The 19,116-nt window shown below is 47.2% G+C and overlaps 2 protein-coding genes across 3 annotated transcripts in view; both read right to left on the reverse strand.

The window, feature by feature from the left end:
* Positions 1 to 697: 697 nt before the first annotated feature.
* Positions 698 to 19,116, reverse strand: part of LOC122366867 (proton channel OtopLc-like) — a 49,317-nt gene continuing 30,898 nt past the window's right edge. Inside the window, exons 2-14 of one of the 2 annotated variants that reach the window (XM_043339506.1) lie at positions 13,377 to 13,616; positions 13,017 to 13,148; positions 10,758 to 10,872; positions 10,311 to 10,455; positions 8,740 to 8,790; positions 7,974 to 8,123; positions 7,504 to 7,664; positions 6,842 to 7,028; positions 6,195 to 6,516; positions 5,422 to 5,616; positions 5,021 to 5,171; positions 2,607 to 2,669; positions 698 to 2,368 (exon numbers count right to left, since the gene is read on the reverse strand). In XM_043339506.1, the coding sequence (XP_043195441.1) occupies positions 2,117 to 2,368; positions 2,607 to 2,669; positions 5,021 to 5,171; positions 5,422 to 5,616; positions 6,195 to 6,516; positions 6,842 to 7,028; positions 7,504 to 7,664; positions 7,974 to 8,123; positions 8,740 to 8,790; positions 10,311 to 10,455; positions 10,758 to 10,872; positions 13,017 to 13,148; positions 13,377 to 13,616 (2,164 nt within the window). In that variant the 3' untranslated portion in view covers positions 698 to 2,116. The remainder of the gene's footprint in view (positions 2,369 to 2,606; positions 2,670 to 5,020; positions 5,172 to 5,421; positions 5,617 to 6,194; positions 6,517 to 6,841; positions 7,029 to 7,503; positions 7,665 to 7,973; positions 8,124 to 8,739; positions 8,791 to 10,310; positions 10,456 to 10,757; positions 10,873 to 13,016; positions 13,149 to 13,376; positions 13,617 to 19,116) is intronic. The other variant, XM_043339507.1, reaches the window with a different exon arrangement.
* On the reverse strand, positions 16,127 to 16,867 carry LOC122366869 (glycine-rich protein DOT1-like). Its single transcript, XM_043339508.1, has one exon. The coding sequence runs from the start codon at positions 16,788 to 16,790 to the stop codon at positions 16,254 to 16,256; it is 537 nt and encodes a 178-aa protein (XP_043195443.1). The 5' UTR covers positions 16,791 to 16,867; the 3' UTR covers positions 16,127 to 16,253.

Consider the following 19,116-nt stretch of genomic DNA (forward strand, 5'->3'; position numbering starts at 1 on the left):
TTAGCGAAATTTATTAGCGAGCTGGGGTGGGTCATGTAATAAAATGAATACTGGGGGTCAGCATGTGATTGATGATGATGATCAGCTATGTGATTCATCACAATATTCGTGAGTAAACTAGGTAAGTTATAATTTTGCTTGTTGACGGCAAGCTTTCCATCTGAGTTTTCCTTCTAAGAAATTACATATTTTGGTTAATGAAACCATGACAACGGACAATTGTAAACAGTTCATTTTGCAATCCTTTTTCAATTTTCTTCTGAGCAGCGACATATTTAGCGAAATTTATTAGCGAGCTGGGGTGGGCCATGTAATAAAATGAATACTGGGGGTAGGGGCAATAAGAAAACAAATATTGCCCTCTTTGACGTCACTGTATCCTTCGGGCGAATACTTCAACAAGCATAATTGCCCTCCGCTAGGCCTCGGGCAGTAAAACTTGTTTCGGTCTTCACCCTCGGGTTACAATGACGTCACATCGGGCAACATTTTCATATTTGCTTGCCACCCCACACAGTTTTCAATCATGGACCATTTCTTTCCAGCCATTGTCAGACATTTATGAGCAACGACGCATATTTTAAGGGACCAATTGAACAGTGGTCTACCGGTTCCACCAAGCTATTTTCTTTTTTTTTAACCTTAACAGTCCGTTTGCAGTACCACCGTCACACTCTTTGAACCGAAAATTGCCTCATAAATGTACAAAGAGGGAGTATATTTGAACTATACATAGAAGGCGTTACTGCTGCTGCAGTACATACGGGCATGGCAGGGGTGGCACATATAAATACGTGGTTTCACAGTACACTTATGAGCTACTGGGTAACGATACGGTCATTTACTGAAACGATGGAACTCCGTAAAGCAAAACAGCTTTTGTAACCGATATGTAGTGTAGACAGCTTACCAGAGACGACGTAAGACCGCAGAACGATTACAAAGTAAAACCAGATGCGATTCATGTGAAGATTACAGCAATACCTCATATCTATTCCGGAAATAATGTGACTGAGGGCCGTCAACGCACACATAAGTCCGTCAGAAATCGTACAAAATCTATACGTTCCTACACGCATATAGTTCTGATCGGCTAGAGGGCTCGAATATCATTCGGGCACTGATCTCATAGCGGCCATAAATATCGTGCCACAATAGGTACATGGAACATACAACATCACAACACGGAACATTGTGGATAAGCAAGTCATCTCTCTCCACGACACAGGTGAATGACAAAATGCGCCGATTTCTCCCACTTTATCCAGAATGCCACAATGCGCAGGCTGACACAACTGTCGACCAGATAGGCCTAATTCAGGCCTTTCAAATACGTATGTCACCTGCCACATGCAGGGATGATATCAAACCCTTTCGACTTAGGGTACTAACGATATGGCACAATATCGAATAGGTTAAATGTCAGTCAACGCTGTTGGTCTGGACAAATTATCGTCCGATTTCCACTGTGGATCGTCATTTCTTAGGTAAAGGAGTGACTTCAAAAGCAGTAGCGGCGGAACACCTTCAATTAAGGGGGGGGGGCACTGCCGACTTTTGGTCCCATCCTTTCCATGAAACGCCCATAGGGCTAACGTTAAAATGCCAAAATCAAAGGGGGCACGGTGCCCCGGTGCCCTCCCCGTTCCGCCGCCTATGCTTCAAAGAGCGTGACTGGTTGAACGTTGATACAGCTTTGATTGAAAACAATTATTACATTACAAGACCACTGCTTTCCAAGCATGAATCAACTCAGGAGGATGTACTTAAAAACTGTTTCATTTGTAAAATAATAGGAGATTCTCCAATACGCAAACGCCTTATTTTCGGATTGATACGTATGAGCTGTAAAAAACACAACCTTCGATGATACAAATAATTACGCAACACCACCGAGAACATAGCCGACTTGACTAAGACGCCTCCAGAGTACTTACCCTCCTTTCCTAGGCCATAGTTGCATCGTTGGCACCTTACACAGCTCACACATGACTACTAAACAACCAAATATCTCCAATGTTAGAGAAACTCTCCGTAAAACACACCGAACCCACCGGAAGAAGTAGAAACATCTCACTCCACTTGACGTCATTCTACCGATACTGGTGGAATGCAGTTACACAGAGTCGGGTTTGTATTTGTAGGCGCGTTTCCAGATCTCGCACAGACAGACGGTGCAGTGGAAGCGGTAGAATATGGCCAGAGGCATGGACACGTGGCTGATGATGGTCCACGCCCAGAAGCCGAAGAAGTGCAGCTGCTTAGGGTGGGCGTCCGAGCGCGAGGTCTCGAACGTGTTGATGCACCACATGGCCAAGTTGCAGATGAGGAGGAACGTTACCACCTCTCTCCCGGGCTTGTGCCGCACCTGAGGGGAAGGGAGAACAGCCTTAAAACGAGCGAACACCTGCTGGCAAAAGTGCGAACTATAGGAGAGCGTTTTTCTAATGCATGCCATGGATGATGGTCGGATCGATAAGATTGAAAAAAAACGCATCAAAGTACAATTATTTCTATGTTTTCTTAGTAGCAGACAAATATGAGAAATGTTATTTAGGCATGGCTAATATAGACTTTTGATGAATATGTTCATTTAGAATTCTCACCTGACTACTCCGGCTGGCCTGGCGGCATGAGGCGTCCAAAATGAACATCGTCTGCATCGTCACCTGAAAAATGACACATCGGTATGTCATTCAAGAGCAAAGGAAACAGCGTGGGAGGTAAATAAAAGCTCTTCATTATATTGGCATAGCCCAGCTTCATAAAGCTTTTTTACACCTTTGCCTTAACCCGCGCCCCACTGGGGGGGGGGGCTATTTATAGCCCCCCTCCCGTTTTTCTGCAATAACTTCCAAACCGCTTGACGAATCGACGCCAAACTTTCAGTACCTTCGGCTGCATCAATTTGACACCTTGTGTCAAAATTTGAACTTCGTAGCTACCATAGGTCGGCCGGAAATGACGTCAGAGTGACGTCATGTTCGTCCGATTTCGACGCAAAACATTGAACCACGGCAATCGCTCCCAAGAGCTCAGTTTTTAAGCTAGATCCAATTTCTTTGCATGAAAGGACTCAAAATTGACCGCCCTATCAAACTGCTATCTCGGATTTTCAAAATTTTGAAAATTTTGAAAATTTGATATAATAATATTCAAAATTTATATTTTTATATTTTTTTTCAAAAAGTTTTTGACTTTTCGAAAAAAACCAGAATATATGTGACAGAACGCATGATTATGACTAACTCTAGCAAGTTTTAGCTAAATATCTTCAAAAATGGCCAAGTTATACGCATTATTGCAAAAAATTCACAATTATTAATTTTTCAAATCAATTTTTCAGTACGTATTTGGCATCGTGCACCAATATAAATGGCACCATCGTGTTCCTGAGCTCAAACTGCATCCAATAGACACCTTTTTTGTTGAAAAATTTCAACTTCAAAATTTGACCTTTTTTGACCTGAAAGTGACCTGACCTAAGCTAATTTCGACTCAAAATGACCTTGAATGGCACAGACGACATCAAATTCGAACTCTATGGCCTAAATGGACCATAAAACATGTGTCACGTGACCGACGCATGATATAATATTTTCGTGACCTGTGATGACCTGACCCTGACCTGAAAATCAAAGTACAAGTTTGGTACCCTCAAGGTATCTAGAGCATCTGTTCACGAGTGTGGAAACCAAAAATGAGCCTGATCTGACTTGTAAGACGGCGGCCAGAGCCCAAAATGTGAACAAGCCAAAGTGCTAATAATTTTTACTTTGACCTGACCTGTGACGTCATCGGTGACCTCGAGGTCAATGAAATTAGGTTTCGCTCGACAGTTTTTCCGGGGCTATCAGACGCCGTTTGAATTTTGACGATCGGCCCAGTAGTTTCGGAGTTAGGAGGGGGGCTATGAATAGCCCCCCCCCCCCCCCCCCCAGTAGGGCGTGTTATACACAGACCCCAGTGGGGCGCGGGTTAACCTGGCGCATAGCGGGATTCTTCTTGAGACATCTAGCCGATGCAATGAGAACTTGATTGTCATGCGGTACAGCATCATTCAGGCGTTTGACGGCAGAGACATCTAGGGAGAGAATGTGAACTACGCCGATGCCTCTCTCGCTCGCTCTCGCTCTCTCTCTCTCTCTCTCTCTCTCTCTCTCTCTCTCTCTCTCTCTCTCTCTCTCTCTCTCTCTCTCTCTCTCTCTCTCTCTCTCTCTCTCTCTCTCTCTCTCTCTCTCTCTCTCTCTCTCTCTCTCTCTCTCTCTCTCTCTCTCTCTCTCTCTCTCTCTCTCTCTCTCTCTCTCTCTCTCTCTCTCTCTCTCTCTCTCTCTCTCTGTCTTTCTCTCTCATTAAAAGGCATTCATAGGTCGGTCATCTGACAACTTACACTAAAAATTGAAGATACAGGCTTCGATACAGATGTGAAAATAAGTGTGCAATGTTGCACATAACTAACTATAAAGCAACTAACTACAGGTCGATGCAAGTAAACGACAGGTTTGGCACGACGAAAGTGAACTGCAATTTTACGTTGCACAATGCAACACAAAGCATGCTTTATAGCCACATAAGAACGCAAAAATATGCACATACATCATATGAATATGCACTTGTGCCTTCTTCTTATTACACTAAACGTCTGACCTCAAGCTGTTACGTTACATAACTTATTTGACTTCATAGCTACTTTACCATATGTATAAATTCTACCATGCGTCAGCGTCTATTGGCGGACATATGCTTGTTTTATATACCATGGACACTGGACAGGCGGTCGGACAGGCTCGTTATAGCCCTCGGGCGAAGACTTCAACAAGCATTATTGTCCTCAGCTACGCCGCGTGCAATAAAGCATGTTTTGGTCTTCACCCGTGTCATGTCTTTAGCACCCCGAGCCGACAGTTCTCACATCGCCTGTCTCACCTGTATCTAGCTCACCTGGTTCACCTGTGCCCGCACCTCACCTGCACTATGGACATGATGCCGGTGATGACCTGGTTCACCTGCCACACCTCACCTGCACTATGGACATGATGCCGGTGATGAGCTGGTAGAGGTCGCCAGAGAAGTGCGAGCCGATGATGTTGAAGGAGGCGTACAGGTAGACGCCCGTCTGCGCCACCACCAGCAGGATGTTATCCAACTCGATGTTTCGCTCAGAATCGTACCTGAAAAATACGAGTCATTAGTGTCTGCAATTTAGCAATTGAGCGGTATAACTCGGTCGCTTTCACTGTGCTCGACTATTCCCACAGGAGCAGTTGGTAACGTAACCACCAGCCTGATCCAAGCAAACAAGGCTGAGTCGCTGTGTCTGTAACATCCCTACTATAGCCTCTCCGCTCTCTGAGCGAACTAGCCTGAGTTGCTGTGTCTGTATCATCCCTACTAGCCTCTCCACTTTCCTCACGAACCCACCTGAGTCGCTGGATCTGTATCATGCCGACCAGCGTGGCCAGGACGGTGACGCTGTACAGCACCAGCTCCGTCATGCTGGCACTCATGATAGCCACCGAGCGAGTGGCACCGTTGTTGATGAGCACGAAGAATAGAATCAGAGAGATGACCGAGGCGACGAACACCAGTATTCCCAGAAACAGACCCTTGGAAGCCCTGGAAGTGCAGAATGGTAAGCGTGTTTTGGCAGCCGATGCTACGGTGAATGTTTGACGGCAGTAAAGCGACAGCAACACATTCAACAGCGTGGAAAGTAGGCATTGCTTATTCATAAGTGGACGTCGCATCATTAAGTATTCAGAACGAAGCACATTGCTAAAATGTTTTCCATTAACAGCGCCTTCTTATGAATTAAAGTAAAACTTGGCTCGCAAGTTTAACGTGCGATTCTAAAGACATGAAATGTAAATTAATATATCTTAGGGATTGACGTAGGAAAGTAAACAGCTTTAACTGTATGCTTCCTCACATAAACTTGTGCTTCTCCATGGAACATCACGGCTCTGCAGTGTTCATTTCAACATATAGCTCAATTTAGCTAAGTGTTTGACTTGTGGGACAGTCGCGTTACTTTATGGGTTTCTGTTTGATAGAGGTCACGATTGACCTTTCAAAGCGTCATCATCAGATCAATAACATCCAGGACCTATAACAATGCTCCCCTGCTTATTGCTCACTTACAAATACCAACCGTCTAAAAACAAAACGATCACGACTTCTTTGAATGAACTTACCTTGCACAATCGACTGAATACTGATGTTTCTTCAGCTTATCGGTCACCACCGAGAGGCTGAGGTCGGGCACCACACAGACCGTGTTCAGCTTGTTGAGGTTCTTCCACATGACGTAAAGCGTGGCCGCGCAGATGAGCGAGTACTCGATGGTGCAGGGGAAGAGGAACGGCGCCGCCGAGTTCACCAGCTGACCCATGATGTCGGAGCGCATACACTTGGTGAGCGAGGTGCCGTCCAGGGTCGTCCTGAAGTGACCCAGGTCCTCCAGCAGTGTGGCCGTCTCGGAGCTCACTTCAGCGCTCTCGGAGGACGAGGACAACGCTGGAAAACGAGCAGGCGTCGGTTATGGAGAGACCCTATGGGAATTGAAGAAAAAAATCATTGCACGGAAAATGTACTGCATTACAGACTAAGCAGAGTGCATCTTCTTCAGGCTCGCAGCGTTCTTTTCTTTTAATGGGACTGTACTCAAAACTATAATTCATAAATTCATAATTTATGTTATGAATAATTAATTAAAATTAATATAATGAATACAATAAAACTACGCTCTTCGTTCGAAATCACCAAAGTAAATAAATAAGTAAATGAATGAATGAATCAATCAATCAATCAAATACCACGACAATCGTCGCCACCCACTTACACTCATTGCTGTCATCCAGACCCCCGGGAATTCGCAGTGAGTCGGCATCATGATCCAGCTTGTGCAGCAGGTGCACCAGCTCGTGCTTCGTCTCCTCAATCACCACGTTTAGCCAGACACAGAGGTTGGTGCCCACCATGTGCATCAGGCCGAACCGCGCCACCAGCTTGTGCTGGTTCACACACATCTGTAGAGCAGAGAAATTAACGGGTGTTAGTGCGAAACAAATGGCTCTAAACGAGGAGCAAGTGAAGGTTACAAGGTGATGAAACGCTTCACTGAAAAGGGAACGTCCGAAAGACAGCAATGGGTGTTTGGGGAAGGCAGATCAATACGCGTGTCGTTGAAGGAAATGAACTGGCTTGTTTTTCTCGAGTTGTTATGTTCGGAACTCACCGCCTCTGAAGAAGAAAATAGCGTTTCAAACTACGCCACTTGACTGCAAAGCAGAAAGTGCGTTTATGGGCGCAATAAGTTCACGCTAGCTGTGTTTTTTTTTTTTCAAGCTCAACTTTGCTGCCCTACAAAAAGGTTTCTTTGTCGGCTATGTCATAGATCGTGAACTTACACGAGACTCAGAAAGTAAGTTGTCGCCGAGACTAACCTTACTTTAACTTCCTGAATATAAACGTACACATTATGCATATCACCTTCCTACTTACACTGGCGTTGAGGAAAATGAAGTACATCTGGACAAAAGTGAAGGCAAGCCGTAGTCCGGGAGTAACCACCACCAGAATGTTGGTGCACTCGTCCAGGGCAGGCATCTCGAAATACTGACCCATCGAGAGACCACAGTAGATCATACTGCCGATTCCAAACACTGTAGGCAAACAGCAGGGTCAAGGAGCCGATCACAACAAATAAAGTCAAGTTCCGCTGTGACTAGAAAGCGATACCATCGCACAGTGAATGCAGGGAAAAGTCGTAGCGTCTAAAAATCGTTGAACAAGCTAAATTCACATGAATTTGAAGGACGGACGAGTTAGGGCATTCAGATAGCGAACTGCACACTGCACAGGCCATTCAAGACGATCCTTTTAAATCTGCTGGATTAGAAATTAGAAAGTCACTTGGTTAGAAAGTGAATATTTCAAAGCAGTTTTCCCTTGTTTACCACTGTCTTACTCACGGACAGCTCCCATGCGGAGGTAGAAGCTGCCGTAGTTGGCCACCAACACCTGGTACGGTTTTCTCTGAGAGGCGCGGCTGGTCTGACTGATGGAGTCCAGGTCACGGCCCAGCTTGTCTCGCTGTGAAGCCTCCGGGCGCAGCAGTCGGTCTGTAAGAAACATCGAACAGTTCTCGAGCCATTCTCGGTATATATGACCATCGGTTGCCAGCTCAATCAGTTCATCGTGGGCTAAATATTGCAGCGCGCATACGAGTTTGTCTGCAAAGGGTGAACAATATTATTTGTTACATGCAATTAAAAAAACGAATAAGGTATTTCGCTCAATCCCATTTATCCCTGCATAATTACTTCACTGAGTCGCATTTGTCCTTGCATGCCACTGGAAATACCGACGGCAGAATGGACACCTTCATAGCATTGTCATTTGTCACTATGCAACAGGTGTTGTTATATGAAGTCGTGCACAAGTCTATCTAAAACGTAATGCAGTGGAAGATCGTGAATGAAAGGTCTAATAAAGTAGGTCGAGCGGAACAAATGATGGGGAAATACAGTGCAAAACAGCATGCCTTCGGCACTACAGTAATGACATACATTGTGTTTAAACATTAATTTGCGTTAAATCATTCGTTTCATGCTCCACTGCTCTACAAATAATATATCAACCGACATTGCACAAAGAACATCTATTGTATTAGGAAGAGAGATCACTAGGAATGCTGATTCAACACTACATCAACAAAGACAAATTGTCAAAACTAGCCTTTGCGTGACTTATCACCGCTTTTCTTTGTAACCCGTCGACCACTCGGGCCTGGCAAAATGACATAGAGCAAAACATTAGGAATACCATGGGTGGCATAAATCAGGTGTTACACTCTGCATTTCAGGAGAGAGAAGAGCAATGTCATCCAATTCACCTATTGACAAAGTCTGAGCACGTAACAAAGGAACCTTTTCTTTATGAGCGGAATGTCCTGTCTTATTAAAACAAAAACTGAGGCATCGTCATTTCATCGTTAATTAACCCGCGCGGGGCTGGGGGGGGGTAAATTTTACCCCCCCTCGCGAATTTTTGCGATATCTCAAAAACGGCGGCGCGCAGCGCCGCCAAACTTTCAGTACCTTTTCTTACATCAATTTGACACGTTCCCTGAAAATTTGAGCGAAATCAGTCGGAAAATTTTTGAGAAATTGACGTTTTAGTGACGTCATGTTCGCCATTTTCGCCTCAAAAACGGCAAAAGTTCAAACGCCGCTAACATCTTCATTTTTAAAGGAATCAAGACGTAACAAAAAAGGTTATACGTAATTTTACTTTGTCTATCAAATGGCTATCTCGGTTTTTTGAAAATTTTGGATTTTGGCCTAAATTTTTTCAAAAAACTGATTTTTTTGGGAAAATCATTATAAAATCCAAAATTTTGAGTCTATCGAAAAAACCGGAATATATGTCAGAGAAGTGGTCTATGTGCACCCACATACCAAATTTTAGAAGAATCGGTTCAAAAATGTGGGAGTTATTCAAAATTTTATGACGTCACGACACACAAAATTTTCGAAAAATGACTTTTTTGGAAGTTCTAGACCTCGTACGGAAACAAAAATAGCACCATTCGATTCGCCGTGAAAAACTGCATCAGATAGACACCTTTTTAGGCCTTAACAACCAACTTCAAAATTTGACCTCACTTGACCTGACCTTGACCTGACCTCGACCTGAAATTCATCCAGAGGTGGTCCATATCACTTATTGAGTGAGCCTATTGAATTCTATGAGTAAAATGACCCATAAAACATGTGTCGCACATGCCCTTTTCTATATTTTGTTTTTTGGTGACCTGACCTGACCTGACCTGACCTTGACCTTGACCTCTGAATGATATTGTATGCAACGAATATTGTATTGGTAGCCTAAGAACACGTTTTGGGCGATCAGTCTCAGTCCATGACTCCATTCTTCGGCAACTACGGTGCAAGGCCGATACTGTAGAAACTTGCAATTTGTACCCTTGACCTGACCTTGACCTTGACCTCAAACTTTAAATTAAGTACATGTTTTTAGTAGTTCGTGATGAGAGCTTTCGATTGGCGTTTGAATTTTCCAAATCGGACCATTAGTTCGGGAGATAACAGGGGGGGTAAAATTTACCCCCCCCCCAGCCCCGCGCGTTCGGCTGGAGACCCCAGCCCCGCGCGGGTTAATACTTGACTGTACAGTGTATGCACAGTGTACACTGTGGGTACAGAACAGGTTCATACCACTTTACAACTGAACACGATCACCAAAGTGACGAAATGTTAATGACACTCGTCCTTGCGGTCGTGACTTACTGAGCCTAGAGACGCTGGCACTGGAGAGCTTGGACAGCTTTGAAGAGCCCGGCGACGATGAGGACCCGGACAGGTCTCGCATGAGGAACATGTACACGTACAACAGGAACAGAATGCTGACGCTGTACAAGAATATGTAGAATGCCTGAAACAGATGTGTGGTAGAGAGCACAGTAAGAGCGATGGGCATGTCCGTGCTGACCGCCTATTAGCGTAACAATGTCCAATATCACGTCCAAACTTCGTAACGAACAGAAAACCAACGCAAATCGCAACCAGAGAAGTAGCTGGATGTCATCAAGGCTCACATTTACCCAATTCGGGTATTTCTGACAAATGATGACAAAGCTATAGGGATAGCTTCAAGTGTAGGTATACGACACATAGACAAATCCTGCTGACGTTAAGAACAATTGAAGCAGCGACAGGGGCCGGACTTCGACTCACATTGTAATAGAACGGCGGTATTTCCGGCGATATGACCTCGGAGAGGGGGAAGGCGAGACCGATCACCACCAGCAGCTTACAGTAGAGCGCACTCAGCACCAGCATCAGCGACTCACTGCCGGTGAGAAAATAACAGTGAATTGGCCTGTCCCGTAGCTCACTTGGTAGAGCACCGGACTAGTGAGAGGCCTGGTTCGAGTCGCTCCGGCGTTCGATATTTGAGACTCCTGACGGGGATGGTCTGCGGTTGGTGGGAGCAGCCGCAGCCAGTTAAAGTCAGTTGAGTGGGACAGGTCGTGTCCGGCTTTGAAGGGCACGTTGAACCTTGGCATCTAAATTCTCCCGTCATCCGGAATTGCGCGATCCGGTGGTAGGAGTCGGGGTCTACGCAACAAGCTCTGTTTAGCGTGGGCCTCGGCTCTGTCGATCCGTCCATTCAAACATTCGAGCTAAATTTATTTCAAAAAAAAAAAAAAATTAAGAGCAGAAAAACGTGAATCAGCTTCAACCCTGTCAACCGGCTGCATTAGTCGGCTAGGATACCACTGAGCGTAGTCTGTAAACAAAAACGAATCGGGGGAGGGGCTTTCGGATATTTTCGTCGTTTGGAAACATGACAACTGCCCCACCTGATGTAAAATCGAGACAGTCGGTCTCTCAGCCACTCGCAATTTGCACTGTCTGCATTGCTTGCAATTCCGTCCTCCGCGAACTCCTCCTCCTTCTCCTGTTGCTGCTCCTGATCTATCTCCTCATCCAGAGTGAAGAGGACGGCCGGCTCCCCCTCGCCCCCGACCCTTAGTTTCCAGGGGCGTGGCGGCGTGGCCGGCGGGGTAAAGGTTACACTGGGCGGCCGATGACGTGGACTGCTGTCGCCCATGATAGGCACAGTTGGAGGTGGTTCTATTTCAATTTGGAATAAAGAACAACAAAATAAGCAAGTATTGGTGGTTGGATTCAATGATTCATGCGAAACTGAGCTCTAGCTTGTAGCTTAGCTTAGCTGTTGAGGTTAAAAAGATTAAAATATTTCCAAGAATAAGAAAAGCGTTGGTTCCTGAAGTTTGGATCTTTTGTTTCTTCTCCACTCGTCAATTGAATAAAATGTTCCGTTTTACTCTTCAATGCTCGATTTTCTCAGCTTAGCAAAATAATTCACTCTTCACTTCACGATTTTCCTTCACCACCAGTCACCCCAACCTTGCCGCACTTGTCTGGCCTCCGTAGCGTCCACCCAATCCTTCACAAGCACGGCCGCCGCCAGCCGCTCGAACCAACTGCCCCACACAACCGCTCGGCAGGCTCCACACGAGAGCGACGGTTGGTTCGCCTGTTCACAGCCGATCTCCGAAGGGATCACGTCCAATCAGACCCACTTCCCCTCCCTAAACGACCTGCTTCCTGTGTCGAACTGACCTTAGGTTATGCTCCATCGATGTCACGCTTGCAATGCAGGATGTTGCGACAGATTAATTATTAACTAGGCGTTTGGTAATTTTTGTCGGCACTGGCGCTTGAAATGGCTGTCCATAAACACAACAAATAAGTATTCGGCAGTGTGGGGTTATTTTGTCGGCTCGAGTCGCACCAACAGCACAGAGTCTGCATGGTGTAAGACGCGCATTTAGACGATTGGCTCGAGCCCAGTTGAATGCACCAATGCTGGCAGCGCTAGGAGTTTGGCGACGGTTGCTGGCACTGATTGGAATCCTAGCAATGTGTCCCATAACACACTACTGTGGCTGGTAAACTTCGAGAAGGTCGTATTTTCGCGAATTGCTATAAGAAGTCCGACTTGTGTTAAAACCACGGATAAGTCATTGTGACCAGCCTTATGTTCGAGGCACCCTAAAGTCCCAATTAACTAACAATCACACAGCATGCCTTTATCCAATGGGTTCAATTATTTCAGTGCATAACTAAATCGTCTTAAAATAATAATGCAAAATTAGTCTACATACAGGGGCCAATAAAATACGCCAGCTTATAGGCAATTGTAAAAATATCGTCGGTTAGGGGCAGTGTCACATTTGAAAGTTCACAAACTTATAAAGATAAGTTGGCTTTCTCGACTTAAATTTCCGAATTTACCGTTTGTAAATCATATGGCCCAAATAGTGTGACTTCTAACCCGCATCAAAAGGTTTCGCTTCTGGCACTTATCTTAATCAGGAACTGAACATTGGTAGGCATTTTTTAATGTTCCGTGTAACTACTTCATATTCCTAACGCCTTTATTGTAATATCAACGATACCCACCAGCTCTGTTGTTTCATGCTTTTGGTGTGCACCGACGCCAGGTCATTGTCGTCGTCCAGACAGGGCGCGATCTCGTCCAGGTCGTCCGAGTCGCCGTCCGCGCAGCTGGCCAGAAACTCCTCCGTGGCGTGACTGCGATCAATAAAACACCGTCAGACTCACCGGCCACGCCGGCCAAACGCGATGAGCTGCACGTAAACGGATCGTGAATAATAGAGCTACGGCACAAGCGCCAGGAAGTCATGTCCAAATGACACAGCAGTAGAAAACAAACTACACAGTCGTAGCGTCCACTGTCGTAAGCACAACCTAATTACCAAATGACAGTTAATTGCTACAATATTTGGATATAAATCTTACCTGTCACGACGGTCAGTGTGCATGATGGAGACGGGGACTCGCGGCGGTCCGGGCGGCGGTCCTGGTCCTGGTCCTGGTCCCAGCCCCGGTCCCGGTCCCTCGGCCAGGGCGCGGCCCTGCGAGGGACCGGGGGCCGGTGAGGGGGCCGGTGCCGGCGGCGATGGCGGTGGGTACGCGGGGGCTGTCACCTCCACCCGCTCGGGCGAGGTCCGGGAATGCAACTGAGGGAAGCTTCCCGACCTGGAAAATAGGACGGAGAGGTTTGTTAGTCTCTGTAACAGACCGACAATTGGTTTGAGTACACAGTATCATGACGCGTCTAATGGAGAAAAATTGTGTACGGGCATCCCTAAATCATAACAGTGCAAAGACATACAGTGATAAATACTCTTTTTTTTAAATAAATCATTGCCCTATATGATTTATTGGGTGCTAAGTTCATCCAGTCTCATGCCTTCGCAAATACCCTCAGTTTGTCCTCGTCTAGAATAGCGCAATGTTGGCGTGACCTTTGCCCATTTAATCCGGAAGGGCAGTCGGATCGAAGCAGTCATTTTAGCTGCAGACATACTAAAGGCAGCAGCACGCCTTGACGTAGGAAACCGTAAACGCCGCGATCAAACGATTGCACCCGACGACTCTTTGTAAACGTCATCGCGTACTATAAAACAGTAACAATGCACACTGCACAGTGATGTAAATAAGTAATTAGAGTAGAAGCGCTTTCAGCAAAGGAATGCAATTTGTTTAGTGGTTCAACTTCAGTGGGGTGGAAGCATGCGTGAATAAGCATATAATTATCGCAGAAGCTTCTCATGAATCGCATACAGAACAAATACCTAGTAACGTTTAACTGATAAAATAGTATTATCAAGAGTTGAAAGTTGAAACATAAACTGCAATATTTTCATACAATTTTTTGCATCTTTCAATTTCAATTAGATACGTCGGACACTTCATTACTTAGGACTATATGATACACAAGTCAAAAATATGTTAATATCATTAAGAATTGCACTAATAATTGTATTGACAAGCCGAATTTAACTAATACTTGTACAGGCATTAATTATGTACATTAGAATTAATAACTGTATGTATTTTATCAACTTTATGAGAAAAATATGCAGGTAAAATGTTTAAAATAGCTGAAAACGACCTACATTACACTATACAATACCGTCATTTTTTTTTTGTTAATTTAGTCCGAACCTTTTGATGGGAAGGATTCACAAGGACAGAGCCACCGCTAAGCGAAGCTTGTTGCGGTGACCCTGCCCTCTACCCTCCGATCGCGCAATTCCAGTTCTATGGCAGAATTTAGAGTCCAAAGTTTAACGTGCGTACATAGCCGCGCACGGCCGGTCCCCTCACTGACTTCACCTGGCTACGGCCTGCCACCAACTGCAACCATACCTGTCAGGAGGCCCATAAATGTCAAGCGCCCGTCGCGCTTCGAACCCGGACTGTTGTAACCGGGAACGCGTGCTCTCACCACGCGGAGTCCAACGCTCTACCAACTGAGCTACGGGACCGGCTTATTTTAACAAATAAGTTTACGGTTAATTTTCATTACGATGCACAGAGCTGAGTTATTAAAGATTAAAACGAAACCTGATGGTGCTATATGCAATGCGCGTGGTAAAGCGACTCACTTACATCGATAATTTCCTTTTTAACCTGCGCATTGAGGCGTCTCGTAGACTTTGCAGACCTTTTAGCTCACTTCAGTAGGCCTAAATACACCTTGCTTATCATGGACTTTTACGGAAATATAGAGACTGCGTCTATACACGATCTAGCCCGACTCCACTATTGCGTTACGATCAGCTTGCCTCACAGTCTCTGCGCGACACTCTCAGCACCACACCGCTAAGCACCATGCCCCGTCCCGCCGTTTGGCAACACTGCTCAGCCGTCACCAACCCGCACCAATTGAGAGAGCGGGGGGAGAGGTGACCCGGGGGGGGGGGGGGGTTGAGAACGCGGACGGCAGTCGTTCATCACACCCTATCGAAGCCCGACCGACATCGCCATTAAGCTATGGCAGTCGATACAGGATGACAATCGACGGCTCGGGAACGAACTAGGAGGTCGAGCTCTGATCTACGGGCGCCATGTTGAAAGAGAGATCACCACCTGTGTAGATCATCAGTTTTTCACGATAAACGCCGACAGAATTTCTAACTAGTCAGATCATACAAGCTCCATTAACTTCCCCCCCCCTTACCCCCACCCCAAAGAACACTGACGGTTCAAGCAGTGATAAACGTAAAAAACTTCAGAGAGAAAAAGTTCAAGGCTATAAACATCTCACTACATTTAAATTTGCTCAGACAGCTGACAGTTCCAATGGCGCATACGTTTTTTCAATAAACCTTTACATTTTACCCTAAAAAGATAATCGCGATGCATTGTTGAAAGCTGAGACGGTGGAGCTTCCGTGTAAAGCTGCCCCAACTGAGCGGAAGTCCTACGACGGAAGTCTGAATCCCCGGCGGGCTGTCGAGAAGTAGCCATACAAGGACCTCGCGGGGAACTGATTCACAACACTAAGCAGGTGTTGGCCTACAAACCAGCCTCCAGCACGCACTCTCTGCCCCACGCGGAAGTGTTTTGGGATTAAAATATCGTTTCAATGTGTCAAATGGCAGGAGTTAGGAATTTACAAAAAGTTGCCTTCATTTCCGATGAAAGGAATTTACAAAAAGTTGCCTTCATTTCCGATGAACTTCAACCAAATCTCATGCTCAATCAAATGCGTGTTGTATTTGTCTCTCAGTTTAATATAAGACGTGCATAAGATGAAATAAATAAGAGCACAGAACGTAGAGGTAGCGGAATATGTTTCATCGGCATAGTTATCGTAAGACAACTTTAGTGTCCACCGCCGTATCCGCCGCCATATCCACCGCCGTATCCGCCGCCGTTTCCACCGTATCCACCGCCGTTTCCACCGTGTCCACCGCCGTTTCCACCGTATCCACCGCCGTTTCCACCGCCGTTTCCACCGTATCCGCCGTTTCCACCGCCGTGTCCGCCGTGCGAGGCGTATCCCGAGTAGGTCACCTCGGCGTTGTGTCCGCCGTAGCCGTACTGGTCCGAGTGGTACTTGACGTGCTGGGTGCGGCCGTCCGGCAGCGCCACGCTGTAGTAGCCCTGGGCCGCCTTGCCGTCGTTGCTCTCGCTGTGGGAGAACTTGGGGCCGTAGTGCGGGTCGTCGACGCCGTAGGAGAACTTGTAGGAGGTGGGCACGCTGTGGTCGCCGCCATAACCGCCTCCGTGCCCGACTCCGTGCCCGCCTCCGTGCCCGCCTCCGTGTCCGCCTCCGTGCCCGCCTCCGTGCCCGCCTCCGTGTCCGCCTCCGGCGCTGACGGCGGCCACCAGGAGCGATGCGATCACCAGCACCTTCATACTGCTGCTGAGCTGTGGCTACACTGCTGTGGACGCTGGGTGGACTGGTGGTCTGACCGCTGGCCGTCTCCGTTATATACGGCTGGGTTCGGGGCTGGTGCCGGGGGCAGCCGAGGGTGACCGGTCTTAACTGGGCAGTTCAGTTCCTCACGACTGGAGTATAGTCGTGTCACGTCTAACAATTAGTTGTTCATGGAGTGTCTAGAAGGGAAGCATGAGCGTACTAGACGGTAGACAGTTAGACACTGCATTTGAAAATGCTTTCGATTGCATAACTTTTTAACGAGCAAACGAGAAATGCGAGGTTAAATAGAAGAAAAACTCAGCAATAGTGGCCGGACGCGTTCGGGCCCCGTGGCGCCTTTCAAGACTTCTACATGTCTCGATGCACCGGCTCGACCAATCGTCAGGCGGTGTGCTACGTCAGATAGTTCCATTTGTTCTAACGGTCGCTTTTATATTCTTATCGAGAACGTCTGGGCTGTCTGTGCTAAAAAAAATCGTTTCGTTGAATACCTGTTATAAGAGTGGACTGCAAAAGTCAGTTGGGGCCTCGCTACATTTGTGCACGTGCATAGACCGCCCTCTACATCTGAAGAACGGCTGGGCCGATTGCGCTTAAGGAAAGCACTCTATGAGAGACCGACTACATAAGCTGACCCGCATAATCAGACGATGATCCCACTTTGCATTTAGCCACGTGCAGGGCTCACAATTGCGATCACAATCAATTGCAATCTTAGGCACCAAATTGTCGTTTTTAGTTCTAAAGAAGACCATAAGGAAACCAGATGAAGTGAACCTGACATCTCACGGTGTAAGGCGATAGCCTCTAATTGATCAACCACACATACCACGTGAATTTCACCAATAAAATGATCAGAAAAAGCAAGCAAGCTGGCAGCACGCTGCTAAAGAAGAAGAAGAAAAAACGACCGAAGAGCGCCCATGCCTATGCTGTTTCCACACAACCCTCCAGTGTCGCCCGATCACAAGTCACGTCGTTTTCAAAGTCATTGTCGTCCTAACTCCTCATGCACAGTTACAGCAAATCGTGTAAACAGCTTATACTCCGCTAAAGCGAGCGTATCCTGACTTGCACTTCCTTGCCGGTCGTTCCAACTTCACGGCCACGACCGGAGACACGACAGCACCACCACTGACATCACGACCAGACGGTGACCCCAGGTGTCGACTGAGGCGTGCCCGAGGGACAACCCTCTCCCAGGGACACCCGGCGCCACCAAATGTGACACAGACGTGACCCGGCTGTACCCCAGTCGTGAGGGGAGCCCAGGTCAGCCCGGTCACCCTCGGCTGCCCCCATCACCAGCCCCGGACCAGCCGTATATAACGGAGACGGCCAGCGGTCAGACCACCAGTCCACCCAGCGTCCACAGCAGTGTAGCCACAGCTCAGTAGCAGTATGAAGGTGCTGGTGATCGCATCGCTCCTGGTGGCCGCCGTCAGCGCCGGAGGCGGGCACGGAGGCGGGCACGGAGGCGGGCACGGAGGCGGGCACGGAGGCGGGCACGGAGGCGGACACGGAGGCGGGCACGGAGGCGGGCACGGAGGCGGGCACGGAGTCGGCTATGGCGGCGACCACAGCGTGCCCACCTCCTACAAGTTCTCCTACGGCGTCGACGACCCGCACTACGGCCCCAAGTTCTCCCACAGCGAGAGCAACGACGGCAAGGCGGCCCAGGGCTACTACAGCGTGGCGCTGCCGGACGGCCGCACCCAGCACGTCAAGTACCACTCGGACCAGTACGGCTACGGCGGACACAACGCCGAGGTGACCTACTCGGGATACGCCTCGCACGGCGGAAACGGCGGTGGAAACGGTGGGCACGGCGGTGGACATGGTGGAAACAGCGGTGGATACGGTAGTGGGCACGGTGGAAATGGCGGTGGATACAGCGGTGGATACTAACGCTAGCGATCACCGTCTTTAAAATATCTGCATGATGAGCATCTGCGCTTTTAAATTTGAAATACTTTATATGGATGAATGTCGAAAAGGCAATAGTGGTGACTTCTTTGATTGCATGTTATGTGTGGAATATACAAAATATACGACATGTCGTATTTTCTTGACTAACCAAGAGCGTTTTTGATGTTCGATGTAATCATGGGCTCCCCCACGGCCTACATATAGGTCGATGATCTTTCACCAGACGTGTTCATGGAGCTGAGAGGTGGATCTACGATCTTAGTGGATCTTATATGATCTGAATGGATCTTTGATCTAATAGATCTATCGACAAACCAGAAACAGGGATCTATGTTCCAATTGGATCCCACACTGCGCAGCATTTCAAACCAT

This window comes from Amphibalanus amphitrite, unplaced genomic scaffold (genome assembly GCF_019059575.1).
Source record: "Amphibalanus amphitrite isolate SeventyFive unplaced genomic scaffold, NRLGWU_Aamphi_draft 000835F_arrow, whole genome shotgun sequence".
NCBI lineage: Eukaryota > Metazoa > Arthropoda > Thecostraca > Balanomorpha > Balanidae > Amphibalanus > Amphibalanus amphitrite.